At 42.1% G+C, this 22,256-nt stretch overlaps 2 protein-coding genes across 3 annotated transcripts; both read right to left on the bottom strand.

Moving 5' to 3' along the window:
* Positions 1-4,687: 4,687 nt before the first annotated feature.
* Positions 4,688-11,665, bottom strand: LOC106565355 (NAD-dependent protein lipoamidase sirtuin-4, mitochondrial). 2 transcript variants are annotated; one of them, XM_014132366.2, is made up of 4 exons: positions 11,186-11,665; positions 5,872-6,365; positions 5,458-5,752; positions 4,688-5,222 (listed from the first exon to the last, which is right to left on the bottom strand). In XM_014132366.2, exons 2-4 carry the CDS (start codon positions 6,363-6,365, stop codon positions 5,070-5,072), a joined length of 942 nt encoding a protein of 313 aa, XP_013987841.1. In that variant the 5' UTR covers positions 11,186-11,665; the 3' UTR covers positions 4,688-5,069. The 2 variants fall into 2 exon arrangements, with proteins under 2 accessions (XP_013987841.1, XP_013987842.1); XM_014132367.2 differs by having other exon boundaries at positions 4,688-5,205.
* Positions 11,666-11,932: 267 nt separating this feature from the next.
* sxph (saxiphilin) lies at positions 11,933-19,633 on the bottom strand. The gene is made up of 17 exons (XM_014132365.2): positions 19,318-19,633; positions 18,810-18,973; positions 18,558-18,657; positions 17,962-18,138; positions 17,236-17,398; positions 17,092-17,156; positions 16,795-16,952; positions 16,351-16,537; positions 16,084-16,232; positions 15,881-15,971; positions 15,717-15,776; positions 15,455-15,637; positions 13,161-13,308; positions 12,915-12,997; positions 12,551-12,735; positions 12,239-12,425; positions 11,933-12,130 (listed from the first exon to the last, which is right to left on the bottom strand). The coding sequence occupies exons 1-17, from the start codon at positions 19,370-19,372 to the stop codon at positions 12,087-12,089; spliced, it is 2,199 nt and encodes a 732-aa protein (XP_013987840.1). The 5' UTR covers positions 19,373-19,633; the 3' UTR covers positions 11,933-12,086.
* Positions 19,634-22,256: the final 2,623 nt, after the last annotated feature.

Raw genomic sequence — 22,256 nt, 5'->3', positions numbered from 1 at the left:
CCCTACTTTGTCACAACACAACTGATTGTCTCAAACACATTAAGAAGGAAAGAAATTCCACAAATTAACTTTTAACAAGGCACACCTGTTAATTTAAATGCATTCCAGGTGACTACCTCATAAAGCTGGTTGAGATAATGCCAATAGTGTGCAAAGCTGTCATCAATGCAAAGGGTAGCTACTTTGAAGAATCTCAAATATAAAATATATTTTGATTTGTTTAACACTTTCTTGGTTACTACATGATTTCATGTGTCCAAACTTTTGACTGGTACTATATATATATATATATGTGTGTTTGTATATAAATATATATATTTTAGCAAGCTAGCATAATTTTGTCTGACATGCCAAAAATGCAGCCGTGTTGATTAAATGTTACACTTCGCGGCCACCGGAGAATGACACCTGACTACAGTTTGCATTGTGGGTCCGGCTTCTTCACCTGTGGGATCGTCTGAAAAATCCATTCTGATTGGCTGGGTCTGGCTCCCAAGTGAATGGGTGTCTGCCCTCCCAGGCCCCCCATGGCTGTGCCCCTGCCTAGTCATGTGAAATCCATAGATTAGCTTAATTCATTTAAATAGACTAATTGCCTTAAATGAACCGTAACTTAGTAATAACTTTGAAATTGTTACATGTTGCATTTATTTTTTTGTTCAGTATAGTTCCCCCCGCAAACTCGCTATGCAAACTGAAGTGGGTCTAGGGTGGCAGGTAAGGTGGAGGTGATATGATCCTTGACTAGTCTCAGAGGAATAACTATGTAAGAATGCTGTTCATTGACTACAGCTTAGCATTCAACACCATAGTACCCTCCAAGCTCGTCATTAAGCTTAAGGCTCTGGGTCTCAACCCTGCCCTTTGCAATTGGGTCCTGGACTTTCTGACGGGCCGCCCCCAGGTGGTGAAGGTAGGAAACAACATCTCCACTTCGCTGATCCTCAACATTGGGGCCCCACAAGGGTGTGTGCTCAGCTCCTTCCTGTACTCCCTTGACTGCGTGGCCATGCACGCCTCCAACTCAATCATCAAGTTTGCAGACGACACAACAGTAGTGGGCTTGATTACCAACAACGATGAGACAGCCTACAGGGAGGAGGTGAAGGCACTCGGAGTGTGGTGTCAGGAAACAACCTCTCACTCAACGTCAATAAAACAAAGATGATCATGGACTTCAGGAAATAACAGAGGGAGCACCCCCCTATCCGCATCGACGGGACAGTAGTCGAGAAGGTGTAAAGTTTTAAGTTCCTTGGCGTACACATCCCTGACAAACTGAAATGGTCCACCCACACAGACAGTGTGGGTTAAACAGCCATACCTAACACAGAGAGGCTGCTGCCTACATACAGACTCAAATCATTGGCCACTTTAATAAATGGATCACTAGTCACTTTAAATAATGCCACTTTAATAATGTTTACATATCTTACACTACTCATCTCATATGTATATATTGTATTTTATATCATTTATTGCATCTTGCCTATGCCACTCGGCCATCGCTCATCCATATATTTATATGTACATATTCTTATTCCATCCCTTTACATTTGTGTGTACAAGGTAGTTGTTGTGGAATTGTTAGATTACTTGTTAGATATTACTGCACTGTCAGAACTAGAAGCACAAGCATTTCGCTACATTCGCATTAACATCTGCTAACCATGTGTATGTGTCCAATACAATTTGATTTGCCGTCACTGAGCTACAGTGGGGAGCCATCAGGGATGATTTAGGCTTTACTTGCTCATATCAGACAGTTCGGGCAACATTGATGGTGTGGAATAGTCCTCTGTATCGAAGAAAGATATTGTGACACATGTAATCTGTGCATTCTCTTTGGGATTCTATTGGGCTACCACTCCACCTACTGGTTTGACCAGAGCAGGAGCTTTGAGAATTGCCTAGCTCTGCTACAGGCAGAGACTCAGTCAGTTCTGGATAACTGGACTAAACTTCAGGAAGGCTTTCAGCGCAGACTGACTCAGTGTGACCAGATCAACTGTCACCTTACCTTCTGTGGCTCTGTGATTCCAATAGCACTTTGTTGATGGATATTATAGAACATATTATACAATGGATTTACATAAGTTGTTTTATTTATTTATTGAAAATGTAAATCCCCCTCATTTGGTAAATGCATTTGTGAGGGGAATTTGCACCCATAACTGATACTGTGGTGTTGACATTACCTAGACCATGTCTATGCACTGACAAGACTAGATCCCCCACAATATTATTATTATTAATAGGCCTACATATCTAAAGCTCATCTTTAAAACTCTAAAATAGTTATTGCACCTATTTTCCATATTGGTGGTTGTCTGTAAAGTATATACTAGTTAGCTCAAGCGATGGATAGGTTAAGTGAAAAGTAGAATAATAACCATTAATTCCTATGAATGACTATTACTTCCAGGGAGGATCAATAAGGCGGGGACTAACTTCAGAATATTGCCCTGTCAGCCATAGAGTATACAGTGCCTTCAGAAAGTATTCATACCCCTTGACTTATTCCACATGTTGTTGTATTACAGCAGGGGCGTTAAAATTCATTCCAAGGAAGGCCTAGTGTCTGCGGTTTTTGTTTTTTCCTTTCAATTAGACCTAGACAACGAGGTGAGTGGAGTTCCATACTAATTAGTGACCTTAATTCATCAATCAAGTACAAGGGAGGAGTGAAAACCCACAGACCCTCGGCCCTCTGTAGAATGAGTTTGACACGTGTCTTACAGCCTGAAATCAAAATGGATTAAATTGATTTTTTTTCTCAGCCATCTAAACACAATACCTCATAATGGCTACCACTCTGTGAAAACATGTTTTTAGAAATGTTTACAAATGTATCTTAATTTAAATGCAGAAATCTCATTTACACAACAAAAATATAAAGTTACAGATCATATAAAGAATGTTTCAGCATTATCATGCTGAAACATGAGGTGATGGTGGCGGATTAATGGCACAATGGGCCTCATGATCTTGTCACGATATCTCTGTGCATTCAAATTGCCATCGATAAAAAGCAATTGTGTTTGTTGTCCATAGCTAATACCTGCCCATACCATAACCCCACTGCCACCATGGGCATGGGGCACTCTGTTCACATTAACATTGGCAAACCACTCTCCCACACGACGCCATACACACTGTCTGCCATCTGCCCGGTACAGTTGAAACCGGCATTCATCCGTGAAGAGCACACTTTTCCAGCGTGCCAGTGGCCATCGAAGGTGAGAATTTGCCCACTGAAGTTGGTTACAACGCCGAACTGCAGTCAGGTCAAGACCCTGGTGAGGATGACGAGCACACAGATGAACGTCCTTGAGATGGTTTCGGACAATTTGTGCAGAGATTTTTCAGTTGTGCAAACCTAGTTTCATCAGCTGTCCGGGTGGCTGGTCTTATACGATCCGGCCGGTTGGACGTACTGCCAAATTCTCTAAAATGATAGCTTATGGTAGCTAAATTAACATTCAATTCTCTGGCAACAGCTCTGGTGGACATTACGGCAGTCAGCATGCCAATTGCACGCTCGCTGAAAACTTAAGACATCTGTGGCATTGTGTTGTGTGAGAAAACTGCACACTGTAGAGTGGCCTTTTATTGTCCCCAGTACAAGGTACACCTGTGTAATGATCATGCTGTTTAATCAGCTTCTTAATATGCCGCACTTGTCAGGTGGATGGATTATCTTGGCAAAGGAGAAATGCTCACTAACAGAGATGTTAACAAATGTGTGCACAACATTTTAGAGAAATAAACTTTTTGTGCTATAAGCTATTCACACCCCTGAATCAATACGTTAGACTCATCTTTGGCAGCGATTAGGCCTACAACTGTGAGTCTTTCTGGGTACGTCTCTAAGAGCTTTGCACACCTGGATAGTACAATATTTTCACATTATCATAATTTTTTATAATTCATCAAGCTCTGCCAAGTTGGTTGTTGAGCATTGCTAAACAGCCATTTTAAAGTTTTGCCATAGATTTTCAAGATGATTTAAGTCAAAACTGTAACTAGGCCACTCAGAACTGTAACTAGAACATTAAAAGTCATCTTGGTAAGTAACCAGTGTATATCTGGCCTTCTATTCTAGGTTATTGTCCTGCTGAAAGGTGAATTTTTCTCAAAGTGTCTGTTGGAAAGCAGACTAAACCAGGTTTTACTCTAGGATTTTGACTGTACTTGGCTCTATTCCGTTTCTTTTTATCCTAAAAAAAACTCCCTAGTCCTTGCTAAATACAAGCATATCCATAACAGCCACCTCCATGCTTGAAAATATGAAGAGTGTGTTGTTGGATTTGTTCCAAACATAACGCTTTGTATTCAGGACATAAAGTACATTTCTTTGCCACATTTTTTGCAGTTTTACTTTGTTATTGCAAACAGGATGCATGTTTTGGAATATTTTTATTCTGTACGGTCTTCCTTCTTTTCACTGTCATTTAGGTTACTATTGTGGAGTAACTACAATGTTGTTGATCCATCCTCAGTTTTCTTCTATCACAGCCATTAAACTCTGTAACTGTTTTAAAGTCACCATTGGCCTCATGGTGAAATTGGTTTCCTTCCTCTCTGGCAACTGAGTTAGGAAAGACGCCTGTATCTTTGTAGTTAAGGATTGGGTGTATTGATACACCCTCCAAAGTGTAATTAATAACTTCACCATGCTCAAAGGGATATTCAACGTCTGCTTTTTATTTTTCTCATCTGTCCAATAAGTGCCCTTTGAAAGGCATTGGAAAACTTCCCTGGTGGTTGAATCTGTGTTTGAAATTCACAGCTCGACTGAGGGACCTTACAGATAATTGTATCTGTAGGGTACAGAGATTTGAATACTTTCTAAAGGCACTGTACATGTACAAGCCCATAACACATGATTCCTGGTTACTAGTAGTTTCCATCACTTCAGCCCAATGTCCTAAAGCTGATTGCATTGCTGTCAGGTTGACCAAGAGGTAGAATAGTAGAGCAAACTGAATAGTTCTCAAAACAATACAACATGGTGTCTGTGGATCAGTGACTGAAGTCCTAGTGAGGCCTTCTGTCTGTCTTTGTGGTCAGTGAGGCTGAATGACAGACAATACCTCCCCACAACGAGCACTGACTCTGAACTCTGCCAGGTGGTCGGCCCTGGTAGACCCAATGTTCAAGATGGCTACCGGGATCTTCTGGTCAGCTGCTGCCAGTAGGAACCTGTATCCAGAATAAACCTGGAAAATTAGAAGGGATGTGAAACTTCCACATATTGTAAGGTAGTTGAGTTGTTTCCTTTGTGTTACGGTTCACTCTGTCACAGGGACATGTTTTTATAAGTATACCATATCAGTAAGACAAACATAACAGAATAACACCTGCAACAAACAGTTGACTATGTCAACAACATAGCAACACTATCAATTTAAACATTTATGGTAGGTCGTGAACAATTATATATATCAGGCCCACCTGCAAAGAAGATCCAGCGACAAGAACCGCATCGGACTCAGCTAGTCTCTCATGTACAAACTGCACTGTTCTTCGGTTCACTGTGTCCCCAAAGAATGTCACCTCTGGCTTCAATATGCCCCCACAATCCTTACATGAAGGCACTCTGAAGTGGAGGACCTGCTCGTCCTCAATGAAGACATCACCATCGGGAGCCACACCTCCTGCCTGTGCGCCCCAGCTAGGGTTCAGTGCTTTGAACCGCTTCTGGAGGTCCTCCCTTGGAGACACGGCACCACAGCCCAGACACAACACCCTGGGAGGGACACACAGACACAACGGTAAAAACTGAGTGTTGTTCTGAGCCAATGTCCTTGAAGAAGAAGTCAAGTCTGTATTGTGTGTGTGACAGACAGTACATTTCTACCTTCCTACCTGTGTGCGCAGCCGTGCAGTTCAGTCAGTCCTTGATGGCCTGCCTTGGAATGAAGCGCGTCCACATTCTGAGTTACCAGCCAGTGTACCTTTCCCTGCTCCTCCCACTGCTGCAGAGCCAGGTGGGCAGAGTTCGGCTGATGAGAGGAGAACTGTGGCCAGCCCATATAGTTTCTAGCCCAATAGCGCTGACGAGACTTGGCGCTGCGTATATACTCTGCATACTGCATTGGTCGCCTGTCTGTGCGGGCGTAGAGACCCACCCCCTCTGAGCGGTAGTCTGGGATGCCAGACTCTGTGGAGAGACCCGCCCCAGTGATGACGAAGAGGCGCGTGGCACGGGACAAGAAGGCCTGTAGCTGCTCCAGGGCGTGGGCATCGATGGTGCTGCTGGCGGGCACAAAGCTCTCGATGCCCTCGGGAACTGATGATGATGATGCCCGTCTCCCAGTGGCTGCGCAACACAGTGCCAAGGGTCTCCATGGGAACCGCATCTGCATACAGAGTACAGTGTAAGATTGATGCATATAGGTCGTTCCACCTCAAAAAGCACAAGAGGATTTCGACGCCCACTATCTCAGATTGTTCTGAAATAGTTTCTGTGGTTTGTAACAGATGCGATTAGCATTCCTGAAACATTACACTCCAGTGTTGATTTGGCCTTGTGGTTTAGGTTATTGTCCTGCTGAAAGGTGAATTCATCTCCTAATGTCTGGTGGAAATCAGATTTAACCAGGTTTTCCTCTAGGATTTTGCCTGTTCTTAGCTCCATTCAGTGTACCCACAGTGCTTGACTTGGGACGAAACTGTCCGGAACGCCGTACCGGCACTTCTAATTTTTGGGGAATTGCGTACCAGCTCCTCTATAAAAACAAAGATGCCTATCGCTGGCCCAGATTCACACACCAAGGCAAAACAGGTTGATCAAAGCTGAACGAAGTCGGGATCTTCATTGAATAGCAATAGAGAGTACACATTAATTTCCTGATTCTGCTTTGTTCAAATGTATTTGCTACTAGTCTGTGTTGACAGTAGGCTGTTCGAGATTGCGCAGATTGAAAATGCACCAGCCTGAATAGCATGATGTGCTGTTCCAAATTGTCAAATTAGGGTTTGTCAGGTAATGGAAATGAGTTTAATAATTGTTGTTACTGTAATTCATGAAAGCACACTTAAATATGATCAATCAATAAAACGACATATCCGCCATTATCGGAATGACCCTTCAGTGCATGACTGTGATGCTGCGTGTATGCCAGTGCGAATGGCCATTGCCCGAGGAGATACAATGTTAAAAATATTCTAAGAATAGCCTAATTGACATAACTTGCTGTGCATAGATCTCCCCTGAAATTAATATTTCAGCCTTATATATTAACATGTCTAGTTAGATACAGTACCAGTCAAAAGTTTGGACACACCTACTCTTTCAAGGGTTTTTCTTTATTTTGACTATTTTCTACATTGTATAATAATAATGAAGAGATCAACAATATGAAATAACACATATGGAATCATGTAGTAACCAAAAAAAGTGTAAAACAAATCAAAATATATTTTATATTTGAGATTCTTCAAAGTAGCCACCCTTTTGCCTTGCTAACAGCTTTGCCCACTTTTGGCATTCTCTCAAACAGCTTCATGAGGTAGTCACCTGGAATGCATTTCAATTAACAGATGTGCCTTGTTAAAAGTACATTTGTGGATTTTTTTTCGTTCGTAATGCATTTGAGACAATCAGTTGTGTTGTGACAACGTTGGAGTGTATACAGAAGATAGCCCTATTTGGTGAAAGACCAAGTCCATATTATGGCAAGAACAGCTCAAATAAGCAAAGAGAAATGACAGTCCATCATTACTCTAAGGCATGAAGGTCAGTCAATACGGAACATTTCAAGAACTTTGAAGCGCTATGATGAAACTGGCTCTCATGAAGACCGCCACAGGAAAGGAAGACCTAGAGTTACCTCTGCTGCAGATGATAAGTTCATTAGAAATAAATGCTTTACAGAGTTCAAGTAACAGTCACATCTCAACATCTACTGTTCAGAGAGTGCGTGAATCAGGCCTTCATGGTCGAATTGCTGCAAAGAAACCACTACTAAAGGACACCAATAATAAGAAGAGACTTGCTTGGCCCTAGAAACACGAGCAATGTACATTATACTGGTGGAAATCTGTCCTTTGGTCTGATGAGTCCAAATGAGATTTTTGGTTCCAACCGCCGTGTCTTTGTGAGACGCAAAGTAGGTGAACAGATGATCACTGCATGTGTGGTTCTGACCGTGAAGCATGGAGGTGGTGGTGTGGGGGTGCTTTGCTGGTGACACTGTCTGTGATATATTTAGAATTCAAGGCACACTTAACCAGCATGGCCACCACAGCGTTCTGCAGCGGTACACCATCCCATCTGGTTTGCGCTGAGTTGGACTATCATTAGTTTTTCTTCAGGACAATGACCCAAAACACACCTCCAGGCTGTGTAATGGCTATATGACCAAGAAGAGTGATTGAGGGCTGCATCAGATGACCTGGCCTCCACAATTACCTGACCTCAACCCAAATGAGATGGTTTGGGATGAGTTGGCCCGCAGAGTAAAGGAAAAGCAGCCAACAAGTGCTAAGCATATGTGGGAATTCCTTCAAGACTGTTGGAAAAGCATTCCTCATGAAGCTGCTTGAGAGAATGCCAAGAGTGTGGAAAGCTGTCATCAAGGCAAAGGGTGGCTACTTTGAAGAATCTAACATACACTTTTTGGGTTACTACATGATTCCAGGTGTTATTTTATAGTTTTGATGTCTTCACAATTGTTCTACAATGTAGAACATAGTATATGCTATGCTTGAAAATATGGAGTGGTACTCAGTCATGTATTGTATTGTATTTGCCCCAAACATAACACTTTCTATTCAGGACAAAAAGTAAATTGTTTTACCAATTTTTTTGTATTAAAGTATTACTTCAGTGCCTTGTTGCGAACAGGATGCATGTTTTCTGTACAAGCTTCCTTTTCACTCTGTCAATTAGGTTAGTATAGTGGAGTAACTAAAATGTTGTTGATCAATCCTCAGTTATCTACTATCACAGCCATTAAACTCTGTTTTAAAGTCACCATTGGCCTCATGGAGAAATCCCTGAGCGGTTTCCTTCCTCTCCAGCAGGATGAACCAGTCACTTTGTAGTGACTTGGTGTATTGATACACAATCCATCTACATTTACCCATCTACCAATAGTTGCCCTTCTTTGTGAGGCATTGGAAAACCTCCCCGGTCTTTGTGGTTAAATCTGTATTTAAAATTCACTGCTCGACTGAGGGACCTTACAGATAATTGTATGTGTGGGGTACAGAGATGATGTAGTCATTCAAAAAATCATGTTGAAACACTATTGCACACAGTGTGAGTCCATGCAACTTATGACTTAAGCTAATTTTTACTCCTGAACTTATTTAGGTTTGCCATAAAAGGGGTTGAATACTTGAGTCAAAACATTTCAGCTTTTCATTTATAAATTTGTAAGATTTTCTTAAAACATAATTCCACTTTGACATTATGGAGTAGTGTGTGTAATTCAGACACTAACAACAAAATGTGGAAAAAGTATAGGGGTGTGAATACTTTCTGAAGGCACTGTATATTCTGAAATACAATTTTTCACATAAATGTATTAATGTTTGATTAAGTTAGACATTGTTTGGAACAATATACAATTTCAAGTGGGCTCTGTGCTACTTGAAAAAACAAAAACGTTATGCATAGAAATTAACATGTATAGGTCATTAACCAATCACAGCCCTCCTGTAGGATTGCCCATTCAACAAATCACCAGCAGAGGGAGTTCCCTTTGAATCCATTCCCTGTGTTGGTGGTGCTCATAACATTTATCGTAACTTTAAAAGTAGCAGGGAACCCAGTCTTGAAATGTGATGTATTTTCAGATTAATATCAATAGCTGTAAAATTGTATTCCAGAATGTAGCGATACTCCATATTTTAAACCACACTAAGGAGTACAATGACACCAATGTGTTGTCTGTATCATGTACGGTTCACCGATCATTGGGTCTTACAGGGTGGCATGTATAGGTGGGGGGAGGGGTGAAGGAAGAAGTTTGGTACTATATTTATTTAATATCTGAATCCTATTTATTACAATGGCCAATTTGGGTGAAATAAATTAGCTTGATTTCCAATAGATCAAATTAAAATGTCAACAAAATAATATTACCTGTTTCTAACCACAAACTATTTCATAACAATCTGAGATCGCGGGTGTCATGTCTTGCTGCAATGACATGGAACGACTCATATGTTGCATGCTGTTGTTTTCTTATACACCTTTCAAAAAGGAACCTGTTGGGATCAAGTGTTTCACTGGGTAATAAACTCCATAGTTGTCACGATCACTTGTGGGGTTGATTTGGCCCACAATGTAATGCAAAACTGTAGTCACGTGTCATACTCAGGGTGGGCGCGAAATGTGACATTCAATCAACACGACGGCACTTTTGGCATGTCAGACAAAATTATGACGCTAGCTCGCTCAACAGATATGACATTGTTTTCATACAAATATTTTTGAGGAATTCTGAAATGTATTGGAATAAAATCACCAAACTATAAAACCAACTAGCCAGCTATGGGTAACTGTTAGCTTGCTAGGTACATGAATAGCTTTAGGTTGGTTTTTTATTAGCTCAACTTCAAGATTTCCATAAAGGAAGATTGCGTCTTTGATCATCTCTCGCTTCGTACACTCGGATGTGACGATACAACATTTAATTCAAGGGCTGAGGGTACAGGGCGGTCTACTTTGAGTTTGGATTGCAACCAAAATCTCATCTGTTGATGGGAGAATCTCCATTCCTTCTCAAAACCCATTGGAAGAGGTCAGAAAGGCGGGACCTCTGGCTTTCTCATCCAATGGGTTTTGAGAAGGAGGTAACGAGAGAGAGAGGACGCGAGTAGTAAGTAATTTAGATTTCTCTTATGTAAATTCAAGAAAACATGGACATGCCCTTATGCCTCCTCGCAAGCTTGTCACATCGTTTATTAAAAATAATATAATTAGGGTCACCAAGCAATAATATGTATTTTGCTTTATCTGACACAGTAATTGTTCATTTAGTCATTTACGGTATTCGACTTTTGGTCAAGGATGATTTGTGTATGTTTACAAGTTCTGGCTCATCATTGAACTCCTGTCATCAGTAACAAGGTTACGTGGAGGAAATACGATAAGAAGCATAGAACCACAAAAAGGCATGAATTAGACATTGTAAGTAGTAATACAATTCAGCGTTATGTGACGTACCTTACAATGGAACGAGGTACACGTTTGATTGAATAAACAGCCGATAATGTAGCAGGCAGCCAACTCTTACGAAAAAGAGCGACAGGAAATACCAGTGTAACGAAGAACGGCAGCAGCCGCAATGCACGCTGGGACTTGTAGTCCGGTGGATTGAACCAACGTTCATAGCTCAGTGTGTGGTACACCAGGGGGTTCCCAAACTTTCTTTGTGTCAGGTTCCCATTTCGTGTCAGCAAATGCATCAGTCGCCCTCATCAGAATACAACTCCTACTGTAGACTGCATTAAAAATAGCATACAAGCAGTTTTACGTTGACTTATACAGTGCATGTCCAGACTTTGGCAATACCATTTTAAAGCTAATTTCTTGCAATTCTACACATTTTGCAATATTAAAATAATGCACTATGTTCAAAACCAAATTTTGGGGGAATAGAAGAATTGTGTTGAACAAGATCATTGGGGTATTGTGGATACCAATCTGTGAGCCTCACAGGCCCATGTTGTGCATTTAAGGGCTAAGAACATGAAATTGTATTGTAACTTCAACTTTTTCTACATATCCCTTGTCCAAAATCCATTGAATTTGTTGTTGCTAGTTATATATATATAAAAAATAATCAACAAAAAAATATTTGTTTTAATATTTAGAGATTTTGCTATAGACCCTACTTTGGGAACCCCTGCACACATTACCAAAAGTTTAAAAAATGACATATTGCTGAAAAAAAAGAAGCTTTCATTGAAATATATCTGACAATTATATATTTTTTGAACATTCAGGTGGGTGTGGACTGAGGAATTACAAGTCGCAAGAAACAATATTACATTTTGGCAAACCATTGGTTAGGGCCTCCACAATAGGTCAATGTGAAACATGTGATTGCTCTTCTCTCTGTTGCTCAAAATATGCTGCACACCTCCTGGTTGCAAAATTCCAAGATGTCTGTCAGAGAGAAAATGAATACATACATTGGCTACTTTATAGTCAATAACATTTCAACAGTACACTGTTTCAGTATAAAAATGCACATGATAAAGTATAAATTTCCACCTGAGTGTGTGCAGTTGAAGACAGCCTCTGCTAATCTGTAGAACTCATCTCCAAGTATGGTGCGGTAGTCCAGGTGACTGGTGTGGATGAGGCACTGAGTGGCATCTTTAAACAGCAGATCACTCTCTCCATACTGCTGGGACTGAAACAGCCTGAATTCTGTGTCTGGGTTGGATGCCAGAGTCTCCTTCAAGGGATGGGAACATTTGGAATGGCTTGTTAGAAGAAAAAACAATTGTATGAAATTAATACAATGTCGCCAGAATAATTAGGTTGGTTTAGATTCCTGTTTGTCTGACTCTTCAGTCTCACCTGTGACTTCATGAGGAAGTCATAGACACGAGAAGTGAGCACAGGTCTTGTCATGATGATGTTGGGTGGGATGGCTCCTAGGTTACAGTTCTCCCATTCAGATAAAGGTTCCCGCCGGCCATCCCCACACAAAAGCTCAAAGTCCCAGGACAGCCACCCATCCGCCCAGCCACTAGGGCTCAGACCTGGAGCACAACACAAACAAAATGTAATATCAAAAGTATCACAAACCAAATGAGGAAAAACAAGAACATTATGGCAGAACCTGTAACTGTTTGACTGAACATATACCATTATTACTTCATGGTGAGTGTGGTGGCCATATGTAGCCTAACTATGTATAAGAGTTGTATGAGGTTCTCACTGAGGATGTTGCTCTCTAGATTGTGTTGCTCAACAAAGGCCACATCTCCATAGCTCTTCCCACTGGCATCTCCCACCAGGCACCTGCACAAATAACCATGGGGCAACGTCATAACAATCACAACAAACCTTTCACATTGCCAGGTTTCTGTAAAGCATTTTGTGACAACTTGATGTAAGATTGAATGACTGCATTTTTATCCATGAACAATGAATACAAACATGCAACAAGAGAGCCACCACTCACCTCAAAGCCCCCATGTTGCCGTAGTAACGCTCGTTGTGGTTATCTGCACAGCGTTTGGTGGCAGCCTCCCCAGTGCCCCCCATACACACTTTACAGAGGTTTCCCTGAGAACCAGGGAGACAGCCCTTCCAGAACACCTCGTTGTACACTAGGAGAGATGAGCAGAATACACATCCTCACCAAATATCAGGCTATTGTGCTGTAAGAATTTGGGGTCATTTCATGTTGTTGTCTACACGAGGCTAAAAGGGTGAATTGCAGTATACCAGAGCTAGTTATCTACATACAGTACACACACAATATAAACGCAACAATTTCAACGATTTTACTGAGTTACAGTTCATATAAGGAAATCAGTCAATTGAAATAAATTCATTAGGCCCTACACTATGGATTTCACAATTGAGCAGGGAAGCAGCCATGGGTGGGCCTAGGAGGACATAGGCCCACCCACTTGGGAGTCAGGCCAAGATTTGGTACCCTTCTCCAGATCTGTGCCTTGACCCAATCCTGTCTCGGAGCACTACGGACAATTCATTCGACCTCGTGGCTTGATTTTTGCTCTGACATGCACTGTCAACTGTGGGACCTTATATACACTACCGGTCAAAAGTTTTAGAACCTCAACTCATTCAAGAGTTTTTCTTTATTTGTACTATTTTCTACATTGTAGAATAATAGTGAAGACATCAAAACTATGAAATAAGACATATGGAATCATGTAGTAACCAAAAAAAGTGAAACAAATCAAAACGTATTTTATATTTTATATTATTCAAATAGCCATCCTTTGCCTTGACAGCTTTGCACACTTCGCATTCTCTCAACCAGCTTCACCAACAGTCTTCATGGATTTGGCACATATGCTGAGCACTTGCTGGCCGCTTTTCCTTCACTCTGCAGTCCGACTCATCCCAAACCATTTCAATTTGGTTGAGGTCGGGGGATTGTGGAGGCCAGGTCATCTGATGCAGCACTCCATCACTCTGCTTCTTGGTCAAATAGCCCTTACACAGCCTGGAGGTGTGTTGGGTCATTGTCCTGTTGAAAAACGAATAATTGCCCCACTAAGCCCAAACCAGATGGGATGGCGTATTGCTGCAGAATGCTGTGGTAGCCATGCTGGTTAAGTGTGCCTTGAATTCTAAATAAATAAATCACAGACAGTGTCACCAGCAAAGCACCCCCCACACCATAACACCTCCTCCTCCATGCTTTATGGTGGGAAATACACATGCAGAGATCCATTCACCTACTCTGCATTGGAACCAAAAATCTCAAATTTGGACCCATCAGGCCAAAGGACAGATTTCCACCGGTTGTATTTCTTGGCCGAAGCAAGTCTATTCTTCTTATTGGTGTCCTTTAGTAAGGGTTTCTTTGCAGCAATTCGACTATGAAGGTCTGATTCACGCAGTCTCCTCTGAACAGTTGAGGTTGAGAAGTGACTGTTACTTGAACTCTGTGAAACATTTATTTGGGCTGCAATCCGAAGTGCAGTTATTCTAATGAACTCAGCCTATGCAGCAGAGTTAACTCTGGGTCTTCCTTTCCTGTGGCGGTCCTCATGAGAGCCAGTTTCATCATAGCTCTTGATGATTTTTTGTGACTGCACTTGAAGAAACATTCATTCAAAGCTCTTGAAATTGTTCGTATTGACTGACCTTCGTGTCTTAGAGGAATGATGGACTGTTGTTTCTCTTTGCTTATTTGAGCAGTTCTTGACATAATATGGACTTGGTCTTTTACCAAATAGGGCCATCTTTTGTATACTACCACTACCTTGTAACAACACAACTGATTAGCTCTAACGCATTAAGGAAAGAAATTCCACAAATTCACTTTTAACAAGGCACACCTGTTAATTGAAATGCATTCCAGGTGACTACCTCATGAAGATGGTTGAGAGAATGCCAAGAGTGTGCAAAGCTATCATCAAGGCAAAGGGTGGCTACTTGGAAGAATCTCAAATATATATTTTGATTTGTTTAACACTTTTTTTGGTTACTACATGATTCCACATGTGTTATTTCATAGTTTTGATGTTAACTATTATTATACAATGTAGAAAATAGTCAAAATAAAGAAAAACCCTTGAATGAGTAGGTGTGTCCAAACTATCTATCTATCTATCTATCTATCTATCTATCTATCTATCTATCTATCTATCTATCTATCTATCTATCTATCTATCTATCTATCTATCTATCTATCTATCTATCTATCTATCTATCTATCTATATAAATAAACACACACAGGAAAGGGAGTTGCAACTGCCAGGCAGGAACGGTACCTTGGTTTGGTTCGCAGGGAGAGGTGTTGTTGTGTTCCAGGCTGAGGGTGTGTCTAAAGGGCAGAAGCCAGCCTGCAGGGCTGTACATGTGGCCGTGGCAGGAGCGCCTGCCCCCAAAGTTCCCAAAGAACACACCCCTGGTGGAGCGCTTCACGACCGCCACACCAACGACGGAGGGCAACACTGTGGGGACACAAAGAGAGGCTGAGAATAAAATCGTGTACATTTACAGATTAATGGACTTCCCTTCTGTTCAGCTCACCATCCGTCTCTAAATGGCCTGCTTTTTCAGCTCCTCCCTCAGCCGGTACGCATGTCTTCCCTGAGAGAAGTGGAGAGAGAAAGAGTCGACGACAGACACTGACTGCAGTGAGCGTCCCTGATAAATAACTAGTTCTCTAACCATTACATTATTATCAGCCATACCATAATACTCTGTTACCACGGGGACAAGGCCACATTTCCCAGCGATGAATGCGTGCGTGGCGTCCAGCGAGACAGCATCCACCTCATCTCTCTGTGACAACACAGTAAGTGGAGATCGAGATGTAGGGCTGCATAGAATGACAGTAGGTTATGGATAGGGTTATGATTGTCCACACCCTGTAGTGTTAGCTTTGTCTGCTTACCTTAATCTTCTCGACACAATCGCTCATGGAGATGGCTCTAACACACACCAATGGGTCTGACTTAATGCTGAGAGCCCACTGCTCACATTTCTTCTGTTCTGCATTGCTAATGCAGCACCAACGCACAACACTGTCCTCCAATGAGCTTCCTATAGATACACAACAGAAGAAAACATATTTCGTTATGATGCATAATGTAGCAGCAAATTAGTTTTCCCAATGAGCAGCCTACATACACCCCCACTGCCCATGTGGATAGGTAGGCACCTTCATGTCCAAGGCCTTTGAGGAGAGCCACATAGTCCAGCCCCAGCACCTGACTGATGTCCTTGTTATCCTCTAGAATGGACAGCTTCTCTGTGACATCCTTGAAGAGCAGATCAGCGGCGCCGAACGGAGCAGAGTCAAAGAGCTGGAAACGCTGCCTCTCTCTACCCCGTCGGCCAAACGCCATCTGATAAGAAATCCACCGGACATTCTCTCAGCAACAAAAATACAAAACAAGGGACATACTATAGATGACACATGCACGTGGATGGACACAAATGTGATATACACTGATATTAAATACAGTGGACACGCTTTCCCTTGCAAACCCAACCCTGTTTCACAAGTGGTCAAACTGAGTAAAGGGCTGGAAGCCCTGAGCTGTCCCGACAAGTCCCACATCTGCTGCTTCTAGAAGTGGTCGAAGACAGAATGGTGCACTACCTGTGCTGCCGCCAGGAACTTGCGTGCGATCTTACGAACATTGAGTCGAGTGACCATGCCCTGTCCTGGTCCCCTTCCCAGGTTGCAGCTCCCATAGTGGCTTAGTGGTGCACGGGTACCATCAGTACACAGCAGCTGGTAATCCTCCCTCTCACTCTCTGGAAGAGAAAAAAAAACGGGGATAGAGATAGAGCGGAGGGGGATGTTTCAACAGCTATTTGACTAGTCTTGAGAACTCTGAAGTACTTGAATGGTAGTTGTGTATTGTTCCAGAATAATTTTGTTGTTGTTGTGTACCTTCAATACCCTCCAGGGCTGTATGGTCCACAAAAGCAACATCCCCTGCCCCAGTCTTGAGACACCTGATAGACAAAGAGAATAATTTTTAAATGACCATATCATTATCATTGTGTCTGTCCTGATATGACCCTCCCATCTGACCTGAGCGCCCCCTGGCTGTTGTAGAAGGGTTCGCCATGTGCCGTCTCACAGTGGAAGTTGCGCTGGGCGATGTAGGACTTCTGACCCTGACACAGGGCACACAGGGCAGGTGCTATGGCAGCCGCCCCAGGAACACAACTGGCATTGAAGAAGGCACTGACCGCTGCCAAAGAGAAGAGGGGGGTTAGAGACCTTTCCTTTGTAGCGGAGGTGATTTGGAATCACGCTCTCGTGATAAGTTAGGCCTGCCTGAGACTCGGCCTCTGACCTTGAGCATGTCCTTTTGGTCTAATGGTTAAGAAGTTGGATTAGCAAGCGGGAGTCCCGGGTTCTAATGCCACCAGAAACACCAGCGTTTCCCAAACTCGGTCCTGGGGACCCAAAGGGGTGCACGCTTTGGTTTCTTGCCCTAACACTACACAGCTGATTTAAATAAACAGCTAATCATCAAAAGAAAACGTGTGCCCCTTGGGGTCCACAGGACTGAGTTTTGGAAACGCAGTTTAAAATGTAACAATCTCTTGTGGACAGATTCTCATTGGCAGATGAAACGGCGAGAATCTGTCAAGGCTCACTTCGAAGTGAGCAACTGTTAACGGCATTCCCCCCGAAGTAAAACAGAAAATGACAAACTTTTGCGAGAATTTTACTTCTGGGTAACCGAGATTACATTTAACAAAATTATGATTCAACAATTTGCAGGGATATGTCGGTCTATGTTCTTACCCTGACTGAGAGGCTGCTCCTCTGCCCAGGTCAGGTAGTTGCGGGACAGCAGGAAGCCCAAAGGTAGGCTCCAGCCTGCCGTCCAGCGGGCCCCAGTATGACAGCTTCTCTGGCCCTGCAGGGAGCGCACGTCCAGGGTGCTGTTCCTCACCACCGCCACCGACAGAATACAGCCTCCTGGGCGAACAGGTGATAGACAGACAATAAACTGACACAGGCACACAAAATGTCATAAACAAAATTAAAAACTAGGTGGTTCGAGCCCTGAATGCTGATTGGCTGAAAGCTGTGCTATATCAGACCGTATGTCACAGGTATGACAAAACATTTATTTTTACTGCTCTAATTACACTGGTAACCAGTTTATAATAGCAATAAGGCACCTCGGGAGTTTGTGGTGTATGGCCAATATACCACAGCTAAGGGCTGTATATCCAGGTACTCCGCGTTGCGTCGTGCATCAGAACAGTCCTTAGCCGTGGTATATTGGCCATATACCACACCTCCTCGTACCTTATTACTTAAATATTTCCCGTACACAGATTGTGTCTAGTTCTGGACTAAAAGGATCCAAATCGTAAGTGTCGTTAACCAACCGTCCCTGTAGATCTCCTTGGCAATGGCAGTGAGGCCAAACTGCTTCACTGCAGTGTAGACTTCCCCTGCATCCAATGTTACCATGTCAGCACGGTTAGCCTGGAGGAAAGGCATCAGATACAGTTGGCTATGAAGGAGCACCTGTATGGTAAACCTGCTCTGTCTGAAATCAGTATCAGCATTAACAACATGAGTGGTTAGGGCAAATAGTGAGTCTTCCTGGTATCTGGAGAGAGCAGGTTTTTTCTGACCCTGATCTTGTTGATGCAGTCGGTGGTGCTGTAGGCGAGGACACAGGAGAGCCTTGCGAATGCTGCCACAGCAGCAGGAGGCAACACTGCCACCAGGGCCTTGGCCAGCTCAGCACACTTCTTCTGTTCCTGCTCAGACACCGTGCACCAGCGCATCTTCTTACCTAAAACGAAGGGAATTAAAACTGGGTTTAAGGATAGTAATATTAGGACCTAAGAAATAGCATCAATATTAACCTGCATGCATAACTCACTATTTCCTTTCCGAACGGGAAATAAATAAACAACTGCTGTAGAGGGAGAATACATTGTTACAATACTGTATAAGATTAATTAAAATGTATAGGACCACAACATTTTCAGAACAATCCCTGAAATTAGGTGAAACCACAAAAACAAGAATATATTTGAAAAAGGCAACATTATCCAGCAAGGCTAACCAAACGATTAACAATTGGACTTTTGAGTACCACCACCCAAAACTATACTAGATTGGATGAACACTTACCCAAACTATAGTGAAGGCAGATGAAAATTATTAGAATGGCATGCATTGCCCTCATTTTGGTCTCTGAAAAGGACTGAAGAGCTGAACAAACCAAACGCAGTTTACTTTACGCAGCGAGGTTGGCGGACCCCTTCCAATTCGTCCTGAAATCCGTCTTCATAATTCAACATTATTTCTTATTACTACAGGCGACATAAAGAAATCAAACTATTGTGCAAGCGTAGAACTTTCGAAATAGCCAAAAATAGGGGATTCTGCGCCACTGCTCTGCGCGCATCTGGAAAATATTTCCATATAACGTCACGCGGACGACCGGCATCCAAGCACTTTTACGCGTTTGAGATCTGTAGAACAGTTGCCAGTATCTCACACCTCTAGTTTTTGTTTGGCTTATCGTGGTGAATAGATTGAATGCATGATTGTAATAATAAAATTCGATTGTTACCAAAATAAATGTAGTAGTTTTGTGAAAAACAGTCCAGCACTGCAAAGTTTAATGCAGAAAATACCAACATAATCATGTAGCCAATATTTTATTAAATGTACAAACACCAAAACAGTATACATATAAAAAAAAGGACATTACAACATAGTCAAGTCAAACATAAATCAAACACAGCTGCCTTGCCGTACCATTATTTTTCAGTCCAACCGATTATCACCAAGATTAGGGTTGTACATTCAAAAGCTTCAATTGAACTATTTTCATACATCTTCCTCTATTTTGAATAATTATGTTTTTATACTATAAAAAACAAACCAGTGGAGAATGGCAACATGTCATTCTCTTACACCACTGGGGCTGCCATGGTACGGTCTGTCATCTAGTGTGGTGGACAGAGTAATGATCAGTAGCCCCATGCTCTGGAGGCCTGCTGAAAACGGCCTGTCCCAGTCGCTGTGGCTGTGCTGCTGTGGAGAACAATCTCTATCCTGTGGATCCTGGCAGCATGCAAGATATTTACAGGCTTCTGCTCTGCCAGCTCAGCTGACAGCCTGCCAATACACTCCATCTGTCAATAACAATACAAAGGAGCTGGAAATGAATCTGGAATGACCAAAATATTTTGGACAAATCGTTGCACAATATGGCATGGTTATTATATGTTTGACTTGCTGTAAATTCTGACTGCTCCGTTTTTATAGCTGAAGATTTATGGCTCACATGAAAATGACACCTCCAGAGGAATGCATGCTAAATCAAAGCCATCAGTTTAGTTATTCATTTATAAGAGGATAGGAAACTAATGAAAAAAACTATTACTTCAATGATTGGTTCTGGTTTTCTTTATGGACTGGTGAATAGCCGGTATACTTTTTTTTCTCTCCATATTTTTTTTCTTCATATAAACACCACCATTGTTTTTGTTAATAAATCCTTAATTACTCTGCCTTAAAGTCATTGTGGCCCTTACATACATCAATGACCGCAGCATCTTCCCTTGAAATCTTACCTCATCCAGCCCTTGGCTGATTGTGTTCCTCTCCACAGTCTCTCCCTCACTTCCACTCGTCTGCAGCCAGCTTCTCAACACCTCTTCAAGTCTTAGCTACAGTGGCTTGCGAAAGTATTCACCCCCTTGGCATTTTTCCTATTTTGTTGCCTTACAACCTGAAATTAAAATAGATTTTTGGGGGTGGTTTGTATCATTTGATTTACACAACATGCCTACCACTTTGAAGAGGCAAAATGTTTTATTTTGAAACAAACAAGACAAAAAAATAATACTAAAATAAATAAAAACTGGAGCGTGCATAACCATTCACCCCCCAAAGTCAATACTTTGTAGAGCCACCTTTTGAAGCAATTACAGCTGCAAGTCTCTTGGGGTGACTATAAGCTTGGCACATTTAGCCACTGGGATTTTTGCCCATTATTAAAGGCAAAACTACTCCTGCTCCTTCAAGTTGGATGGGTTCCGCTAGTGTACAGCAATCTTTAAGTCATACCACAGACTCTCAATTGGATTGAGGTCTGGGCTTTGACGAGGCCATTCCAAGACATTTAAATGTTTCCCCTTAAACCACTCGAGTGTTGCTTCAGCAGTATGCTTAGGGTCATTGTCCTGCTGGAAGGTGAACCTCCATCCCAGTCTCAAATCTCTGGAAGACTGAAATAGGTTTCCCTCAAGAATTTCCCTGTATTTAGCGCCATCCATCATTCCTTCAATTCTGACCAGTTTCCCAGTCCCTGCCGATGAAAAACATCCCCACAGCATGATGCTGCCACCACCACCATGCTTCACTGTGGGGATGGTATTTTCGGGGTGATGAGAGGTGTTGGGTTTGCGCCAGACATAACGTTTTCCTTGATGGCCAAAAAGCTCAATTTTAGTCTCATCTGACCAGAGTACCTTCTTCCATGTGTTTGGGGAGTATCCCACATGCCTTTTGGCAAACACTTTGTGTTTGCTTATTTTTTTCCTAATTTTTGGTGGTCTTCCTAAGCTTAGTGGTACCCCTTGCTTAGTGGTGTTGCAGATGCTGGGGCCTTTCAGAACAGGTGTAGATATACTGAGATCATGTGACACTTAGATTGCACACAGGTGGACTTTAATTGTGTGACTTCTGAAAGTAATTGGTTGCACCCGATCTTATATAGGGGCTTCACAGCAAAGGGGGTGAGCACATATGCACGCACCACTTTTGCATTTTTTTATAGAATTTTATAGAATTTCTTTGAAACAATATTTTTTTTTCATTTCACTTCACCAATTTGGACTATTTTGTGTATGTCCATTACACGAAATCCAAATAAAAATCTATTTAAATTACAGGTTCTAATGCAATTTTTTCTGAAAAAACACCAAGGGGGATGAATACTGTTGCAAGGCACTGTACGCCCTACAAACACACACAAATCCACCAGAATGTATAAACAAGGTCTATCAGAAATGTTAAATCACAGACTTGTGGGTCCTTACTGGAGTTGCTTGCAG

Source organism: Salmo salar, chromosome ssa12, assembly GCF_905237065.1.
Source record: "Salmo salar chromosome ssa12, Ssal_v3.1, whole genome shotgun sequence".
Classification (NCBI taxonomy): Eukaryota; Metazoa; Chordata; class Actinopteri; order Salmoniformes; family Salmonidae; genus Salmo; species Salmo salar.
The sequence above is the reverse complement of the archived record's forward strand: the minus strand, read 5'-3'. Positions and strand labels throughout refer to the sequence as shown.

Excerpts from the sequence above, each read along its gene's own strand:
- sxph (XM_014132365.2), bottom strand. The coding sequence starts at position 19,372 with ATGAGGGCAATGCATGCCATTCTAATAATTTTCATCTGCCTTCACTAT. Across the intron at positions 16,953-17,091 it reads AGCCCTGGAGGGTATTGAAG|AGAGTGAGAGGGAGGATTAC; the intron begins GTACACAACAAC and ends TTTCTCTTCCAG. Across the intron at positions 15,972-16,083 it reads ATTGTGTCGAGAAGATTAAG|AGAGATGAGGTGGATGCTGT; the intron begins GTAAGCAGACAA and ends GTGTTGTCACAG.
- LOC106565355 (XM_014132366.2), bottom strand. The coding sequence starts at position 6,365 with ATGCGGTTCCCATGGAGACCCTTGGCACTGTGTTGCGCAGCCACTGGG. Across the intron at positions 5,753-5,871 it reads CTGCACGGCTGCGCACACAG|GGTGTTGTGTCTGGGCTGTG; the intron begins GTAGGAAGGTAG and ends TGTCCCTCCCAG. Across the intron at positions 5,223-5,457 it reads TCGCTGGATCTTCTTTGCAG|GTTTATTCTGGATACAGGTT; the intron begins GTGGGCCTGATA and ends CTAATTTTCCAG.